This window comes from Eurosta solidaginis, chromosome 1, assembly GCF_040869045.1.
Source record: "Eurosta solidaginis isolate ZX-2024a chromosome 1, ASM4086904v1, whole genome shotgun sequence".
Classification (NCBI taxonomy): domain Eukaryota; kingdom Metazoa; phylum Arthropoda; class Insecta; order Diptera; family Tephritidae; genus Eurosta; species Eurosta solidaginis.
The window spans coordinates 255,393,765-255,402,843 of NC_090319.1; the positions used below are offsets into that span (position 1 = coordinate 255,393,765).

The window sequence follows — 9,079 nt, forward strand, 5'->3', positions numbered from 1 at the left end:
ATGCATTCTACGGTCGACAAAAATAGACGGAGGGCCGACAGACACGCACGTTAACATAAGTTCAGCGCGTTACCAATTACCATCACCGCCAAAGAGGTTGAGGATGCCATCGGTCATGCTAAACCATACAAAGCAGTGGGCCCAGACGGCATAACCATGCCGATGCTTAAAAGCCTAGGGAAAGAGGGTTTCAAATATTTAGCACATGTCTTCAACCTGGCTCTTTCCACCTTTGTCATACCCGAAAAATGGAAAATGGCCAAGGTGGTCTCGCTACTAAAGCCTGGGAAACCATCTAACATAGGAGAGTCATATCCCCCGATATCTCTCCTATCGCCAGTAGCCAAGGCGCTTGAAGCCATTTTGCTCCCCTACTTCAAAGCAAATTTGCAGCTAGCCTGTCATCAACATGGCTTTAGAAAACTCCATAGCACCACCACCGCGCTAAATGCCATTAGCACCCAGATAAATTGTGGTTTAAATCAGAAGCCCCACCATAGAACGCAGTCGTAGCGCTAGACCTATCAAAAGCTTTTGATACGGTCAACCATGGCACGTTACTGCAAGACTTGTAAGGGTCTACCCTTCCCCATGTCTTAAAAGGTGAACCGCAAATTATCTGGGTGGTCGGCAGGAATCGGTGCAATTCAGAAACGAAATATCAAAGCCAAGAAGAATTAAACAAGGGGTGCCACAGGGTGGTGTCCTATCTCCACTTTTTTTTAAATTTTTACATATCAAAACTACCTTCGCCACCGGAAGGATTTACTATAGTTTCTTACGCCGATGTCTGCACAATAATGGCCACAGGCCCGGGCCCACAGATCGATGAGCTTTGCAACAGAATAAACGGCTACCTCCCTGATCTCTCCAATTTTTTCGCCTCGCTAAACATGGCATTATCACCGACTAAATCATCCGCGACCTTATTTACAACTTGGACGTCCCAAATGTCGACCATTTTGAACATCCACGTCGATGGCACTACGCTAACGACTGTCCTACACCCTAAGATCTTGGGTGTGACGTTTGATCAGGATCTACATTTTGGTGAGCACGCAGCCGCAATTGTTCCGAAAGTCCAGAGCCGTAATAAAATCCTCAAATTCCTTGCTGGGAGTGCTTGGGGAAAAGACAAAGAAACGCTCATTACCACATACAAAGCAATTGGCCAGCTGTTTGCGCGCTACGCGTCCCCTATATGGTCGCCAAGCCTAAAAACTACCCACTGGAAGAAGCTACAGACGTGCCAAAATACTGTTCTCAGAACCGCCACGGGCTATCTCCTTATGTCTCCAGAACACCATCTACATAATGAGGCAAGAATATTCCCCATCAGCGAGAGAAATGAGATGCTAACCAAACAGTTCCTGTTGAATACCAAGAAACCTGGGCATCCCAACAGACATCTGATTATTGAGCCAGCACCGCCTAGGGACTTAAGGAGTCATCTCCGTAAGCGAGGAAATACGGCACCTGAGAAATCAGCCGTGTGAAGCAAAAAAACACAAGCAGGTCCTTGGTGAACTCCACAAACAGGCGTCGGACCTTTATGCCGGCAATTGCCCGGTGAATCCAGTGCTCAGGGAACAGTACCCAAAACTTGCGGAAGAGGAACGCATACTCCCCAGAGAAACTAAGTCACTCTGGCTCAACTTCGTTCTGGATACTGTAACAGGTTAAACTCTTACATACCCAGAATCAACCCCGACATACAAAATGTATGCCCGCTTGCAATATGTCCCAACATGACACCAACCATCTTTTTAATTGTAATGTGGAACCAACGCTTCTAAAACCCCTTTCATTATGGTCCACCCCTGTCGAAACAGCAAGTTTCCTTGGACTCCCGTTAGGGGATATTGTTAACAATTTGTGATCGGTCGCAGCTATTAGGTGGGGCGAAACATTGCTACAACAACAACAATGCTTTCCACTGTTGATCAACAGTTATGTTTGCTGAAAACGCCCAAACTCATTGTAGTAAACATGGCGGAACGATACAAGGTGGTAGCATGGAACAGCTGATTATAAACTTTTTTTATTTGATTTGATACATCAACTTCCGGCAGTACGATTTTGACATTTGCCCATCGAATTTACAACAACAAAGTACTTGGGAATTTTATTTGTGTTTGTAGGTATGTCACCATGCTGCCACCCTGTATCGTTCCGCTATGACTAGTTTTGTTGTCATCTTTGGTTTTGAACAAAGAACGTATCATTGTTTACTATATAGTTTGGCAGCTTAATTCGAGGTTATGTTGCGAATAGAGTGGAAGGCACTCGCAGGCCGTGAAAATAGGCACTCGAATGGAGTGGAATGAAGAACAGTAGGAAGACCAGAGTTGCATTGGATCAATCATTGCATCAATATTAAAGATAAATTTAGAAAAAATAATTAAATACTTGAGTATAAGCAAACATTTTCTGTCAATTACTGCAATTAAGGTGTCCTAGATGCTATATATTCCAAAATTATAACATTTTATGTCTGTTTAAAAATTTAACTTCAATTTCCCTAAGATGTCCGTAATATGGCCATTAGTGATGTTTGTGTGTGTGAACATTTTGAGCGATCAGCTGTTAGTTGCGCTACTTGGTACAGTTTACAATGGAACGTATTGTATATTCCACAAATAAATTTCGGTACAATCGATCTTCCTTTTATTAAAAACTAATGCAAACCAAGATCTCTCAACGGTCTAAAAAATATTTATGATACAAACAATTGACGTTAGGAGACAATCATATAAATTTGTACGCGCCTGTTATATTTCGTTTCATTCGCAAGATAAAAATTGCATGACGTGTCGCAGATAAGGCAGTCGACTTTGATCAGGAAATAAATCACACCATTATCTTTATATTAAATAGAAGAGGTCATACTATACAAGAGAAATTATGTCAGAAAAACTGGATGTAATTATATTTGGCGCTTCAGGATTTACCGGGAAGTATACAGTATTTGAAGCAGTTAATGTGCTGCAAAACTATCGATGGGGCATAGCTGGACGAAGCCAGACAAAGTTGGAAAATGTCTTAAAAGATATGGGAGCAAAAGCCCAAAAAAACTTAATGAGTACTCCTGTAATCATCGCAGATATAGAAAATGAAGGTTCCCTTATAGCTATGGCCAGCAAATGCAGAGTGTTGGTGAATTGTTGTGGGCCGTATCGTTTTTTTGGTGAACAAGTAGTACGAGCATGCCTTGAAGCAGGAACACATCATGTGGATGTTAGTGGCGAACCGCAATATATGGAAACAATGCAGTTGAAATACAACAAACTTGCACAAGAAAGGAAGGTTTATATTATCTCTGCATGTGGATTCGATTCTATACCCGTTGATCTCGGCATTATATTTATCGATAAAAATTTCGATGGAGTAGTTAATTCAGTTGAAAGTTATCTTCAAACTTATACGAAAGGTGAGTCTCAAGGAGGAGCTGGTATACATTACGGCACGTGGGAGAGTGCGGTTTATGGGTTGGCACATTCAAATGAATTACGAGAAATACGTAGAAAACTGTACAGCGAGAAATTACCAAAATTCCAACCAATTTTGAAACCTCGCCCACTTTTCTTTCGTTCGGATATAGGGAATGGAATTTGCCTACCATTTCCTGGGTCAGATCGTTCAGTGGTTATGCGTTCGCAGCGTTTTCTTTATGAGCAAGAACACAAACGGCCAGTTCAGATGCATGCATATATCGTTTTTAAAACATGGATAGCCGCCATACTTGTCGCTTTATTTGGAGTCACGTTCGGAATATTAACAAAGTTTTCGTTTGGACGCCAATTATTGGTAAAGTATCCAAAAGTGTTTTCATTAGGATTTTTCTCTCACGAGGGACCATCAGAAGCGCAAATGGAGAGCGTACAGTTTTCCTTCATCATGAGAGCAAACGGGTGGCCAAAGTCTGAGAAATTATTGGAAGCAAGTGATCAATATGCGGATCTTCCATCTAAAACCTTAACAGTTAAAGTTTCAGGCTCTAACCCTGGTTATGGTGCCACATGCGTTGCCGTTCTAAGCACTGCTGTAACTATATTGAAGGAAAATGACAAAATGCCAGGATCAGGTGGAGTTTTGGCTCCAGGAGCTGCATTTGCGAAAACCAGTTTAATATCGGAATTGGAAAAATACGATCGTGGTATTAAGTTCGAAATTTTAGCCAACAAATAAATGCTAATATAATTTACCTCTTTAGTTAAGTTACTGATTCCTAAGCAGTTGTTATCTATTTATTATATCAAGGAATAATAACAAAATGTATTCATTCGGTGTTTACGAATATCAAAGAGCCGATTGCAAGGCATGATAGCATAGGGAAGGTTGAAGTTCGGTTAGTATGTACTAGCGGTGGGAAAAACCCAGGGACCTTTTGCCATTGTCAAAAAATTGTATTAGGTGTAAATCTTTAACATCTCAGGGGTCCCCATGACGTCACTTCCCAAGGCAGTCGGTTCTATGTACCGGAGCGACTCGGTATTTTTCCCGACCAAGGACTGTCATTTCAGTGTAACCCCATTTACTTTGTTGCGTCCCTCCCACAAATTTTCACCCTCCCAGCAGCTCCTCGCAGCGGGAATGCTCCATATTCTCTTGCTCCGGGAAGGTATCGAACTCAATCCAGGTCCGTCTCCTGGCCCCGGTCCTGAGAAATGGTTTTGCTGCATCTGCCGGAAAAGAATCTTTTTACGATCATACTCTTGTCAGTGTGTCTCGTGTAAGGATGTTTGCATCGGACAGGTTGTTCTGGGCTAGAGCCCAAAACCAGACGTCCACGTAACTTCTATAAATCTTTTGTGGCTCCTTGATGTTCACGCCCTACGGCGTCCCGTAGTCTACTCCTTAGCGCCAGGCGGCGGCCTCGAGTTTATCATACATCACACTGCGCAATATCATACATTTGATCCTGACATCAGCCGCAGGGACAGTGCCTTAGAGTCAAGGCTTATCTGTCCGGTCAGGCGATGCAAACCTAGAAATCATCATCATCTACATCCCTCCTGCCACCTGTTGCCCCAGTGGATACCGCCCTAATATCAGCGCCTTACTCACTGGCAACAATCGCATTATCTTAGGCGATTTCAATGCCCATCACGATCTATGTCATTCAAACTTGCGGGCGCACAGTAGGGGTGAGATGTTGGCGGATCAAATAGTAGAAACGACGTTCTGCACAATAAACGGAGACGCCCCCACAGGTATGGTAGGAAGCTGTCACAGTTCGCCGGATATATCAATCGTGAGCGCAGAACTCGTAAACTGCGTCAACTGTCAGCCGATGGTAACATTGGCATCGAACCAGGAAAGTGGGACGAATACAAATCCTTTACAGACAACCGCTTTGCTGCCCTCCCTATCCCGACTGATTGACGCCAAGGGGAGCGTGCTTTCCGCAAGGTCATTGAATCCGCCTCGGCTCGCTTCATTCCCGCCGGTAGAATTCCTGAAATTCGGCCCCACTTTCCGGTGGAGGCTGCAAGTTTAACGACAGAACGTGACCTTATAAGATAGCTCGATCCCGGCGACCCCCAAATAAGGGATATAAACCAACGCATCAGATTGCTTGTGGATGAACACAAGCGGGTGAAATGGGAGGAGCACCTAAGCGGTTGTAACCTCTCTGCCGGTATAGGTAAACTTTGGTCCACCGTAAAGTCTATCTAATCCGCCTAGTAGAAGTTTACGCCGGTCACTTAATCGGCGCCGGCCGCGTAGGCTCTATTATATACCGGCGGCGGCGGCGTGGCCGGCGCGCCGACAAAGTGATCGGCGTAAACCTCTGAATTGAATGGCTGGATTTCAGAGTATCATATTATCCACAACTTATGAATATGGAAACATACTGCTGACGTCAATGGTATTTTTGACAATCTGGAACTATATCATTAACTTGCGGATGAGTATCTGGGAGTCTTGTAAAGCGAAAATTAAAAAAAAAATAATATTTAGAAAGGTTTTGTTTATATGTATTTAACGAAGTCAACGTTTCGGCCATTTCGGAAAGATCCGCGGTTTTTGCTCAAAATCTCGTGGATCGTTCAAAAAATTTCGGGAGAAATACTTAAAATGGTCACACTTTTTTAGCGTAGTTTCACCGAAGGAGATATTCTGGGCTAACTCTAATACACGACGTCACCACGATTTCTTTAAATTATTCATGGCTACATGCTGGTCACGCACAAAGGCGACTTACGGTTCCTATCAATTATCTGCTAATAGTCATGACTCTCGTGGCACAGTTTTAATGATTAGCATCAATGCTGGCTTATTGTTGATCGTGCCAAAGGGAGCCTTCAGTTTTTTCGGCTGTTTTTAAGAGCTACAATTCCCGACGTGCGAACAGTAGCAATCCCGACCACCAGTCGCTACCACGCACCCTGCTTTTATACCATATGCCATCACAGAAGCCATGTTGTTGTTGTTGTTGTAGCGATAAAGTTGCTCCCCGAAGGCTTTGGGAAGTGTTATCGATGTGATGCTCCTTTGCCGGATACAGATCCGGTACGCTCCGGTACCACAGCACCATTAAGGTGCTAGCCCGACCATCTCGGGAACGATTTATGTGGCCACATTAAACCTTCAGGCCATCCCCTCCCTCCCCACCCCCCCAAGTTCCATGAGGAGCTTGGGGTCGCCAGAGACTCGTCTGTAAGTGAAACAGGATTCGCCGCGGAAAGGTGATGTTGACAATTAGGTTTGGAGAAGCTATATATTGCGCTGGCAACCTGAAGGGTTGCGCTACACACCCCTTGAATCTGGTATTTTAGTCGCCTCTTACGACAGGCATATCTACCGCGGGTATATTCTTACCCCCTTACCCGCTGGGGGATCACAGAAGCCATAGGACTGCGACTTGGAACTCATACCTTCGTCGACGTCACTTTCCTAGAAGCTCTAGGTGTAACTCCGAAGACATTGTGACGGATGTTTTTGTTGCACTATGCTTCCGAGTTACACAAAAAAAAACATCTTGAAACGTCAGAGAGTACCTATTCGGTCAAGGATGCCGCCCTCGAAATCATAAGCAGTCTAAGTGGATATCACTACGTAGCTGAAAATCGTATAATCCTTGGCGCATCTATATAATTTAAACTTTACAAGGACCGCGGATAAAAGTTTATAAATGTAGACCAAAATTTGCAGACGTTTGTGTTCGATACATTGACCTCAAAAGTCTTCGTTTCCGGCCTTATAAGAGCTTATTATCGATGAACGCCTTCAGTTTTCAGACAAGTTCGACTATCCCCTACGTTAGGGTAGTAGAACAACCGGTAATTTGGTCGACTGTCTTGAGAAAGCTTTGAGTCTTCTTGCGAAGGACAAAGCCTAACCTGGTAAAAAATGTGCCTACGTATTCACATTTATAACTGGAGCCGTCAGGTGTAGGTCGTATTTAAACATGTTTGATAGGCTATATCTGTGATTCACTGCAAAGGACTATTTGGGGATAGGGCCGCCAACTTTAGGAAATGTCAAACCGGGATACTTGGGTGTTGAATGATGAAGTGTGAAAATCGAAATTAAGATTTCAGACGCTATTTTATAGTTCAGCAAATAAAGTGATTTTTCAAACCCTTCTCATACGTGTTGAAGATATATGCAACTTAAGTGTGAGCTGAGAATCATTTCAAAGGAGAATTTAAACCACTGGAGCCTACTAAAGGATTTTGCATCACTGATTTCGCTTATTCTTTCAGCCAATCGGGATATAAAATTCGGCACCTTTTTCGCGTAACTTGCTTTTTTACTAACTTGAGGACAATTTGAAAATTTGTTCGACTTGGGACATTTTATTAAATTTCATTGTACTCTATTAATTTAAAAAAAAAAATTATGCGAAGTGAGCATTTCAATTTATTATATAACTTTTCTTTAAGTGTTTTGTTTTAATAACTTGGTGCATTCGAAGATACAAAATCCGTGTTAAGCTGGCATTGAAATCGCCTGTTTTCTCAAATAACTTTTAACGGTTAGAAAATGTTAAATTTCGCAATTGGATTTTTATAACTAGTAGTGATGCGCATCCCTTGATACCCCTCTCGTCCATATCGGACCAATTTTCGATATAAACAATAAATGGCCTAGACCATGGTTCATTTATGTACAGGTTGGCTCATCTCATCAGCTGATTTTATTTATGTCATTGCATGGTCGAAGGGATTGTCAAAAGGAGATGGCAAACTCAAAATGAAACCAACACATTGGCAACATTTTACTTACACATACAGAAACTGCTAAGTTTTGTTTCCATTCCATACCATTCGCACCAACACCAATACACAGATTTTGACAATTTGAACAGACATATTTTGTTGATTTACAGATGAGCCAACCTGTATATAGTTGAACCATGGCCTAGAAAGTCCTAAGACATTGTGAATGATGACAAAGTGTGATCTCTTATCTGTCAACTGCCTGACAGGCTGTTCAATATGGCTAGTTTTCAGCGTTTTGACAGGCTGTTCAATATGGCGGCGCCTATCTTTAGCGGGTGATAGAAAGAGATACAGAATGAGACAGCGATAGTCAAATACGAATCAGGTGATCCAATCACTTTGGAATTTTGACGTTTATGCAGAAGAGATCACACTTTGTCATCATTCACAATGCTAAAACAGTTGAAAATATAGTACTTGCGCCGAACTCCGCCGCCGCCGCGCCGATATTTTTGACATTCGGCGGCGGCGTGCGAAAAAACGTCTCAAATCGGCGGCGGCGGCGGGAATTGGCGGCGTATATCCCTACCGTCTAGGCACAATGACAAAGTTTCCATCGCCTTTGGCGATAAAGTGCTGTCGGATGCGAAAAATTGCGCGAGCGCTTTCTGCCAACAATATATAATGCATTCTAAGGTCGACATAGATAGACGCAGGGCCAACAGACACGCACATAAACATAAATTCAGCGCGTCACCAATTACCATCATCGCCAAAGAGGACAACAACAACAACAGGATGCCGTCGGTCATGCTAAACCATCCAAAGTAGTGGACCCAGACGGCAAAGCCATGCCGATGCTTAAAAGCCTAGGGAAGGAAGGTTTCAAATATTTAGCACGTGTCTTC

At 43.1% G+C, this 9,079-nt stretch overlaps 1 protein-coding gene across 1 annotated transcript; it reads left to right on the forward strand.

Moving 5' to 3' along the window:
• The first annotated feature begins 2,586 nt into the window (after positions 1 to 2,586).
• Positions 2,587 to 4,282, forward strand: LOC137242070 (saccharopine dehydrogenase-like oxidoreductase). Its single transcript, XM_067769441.1, has one exon. The coding sequence runs from the start codon at positions 2,905 to 2,907 to the stop codon at positions 4,186 to 4,188; it is 1,284 nt and encodes a 427-aa protein (XP_067625542.1). The 5' UTR covers positions 2,587 to 2,904; the 3' UTR covers positions 4,189 to 4,282.
• Positions 4,283 to 9,079: the final 4,797 nt, after the last annotated feature.

Coding starts and splice junctions, on each gene's coding strand:
- LOC137242070 (XM_067769441.1), top strand. CDS start 2,905: ATGTCAGAAAAACTGGATGTAATTATATTTGGCGCTTCAGGATTTACC.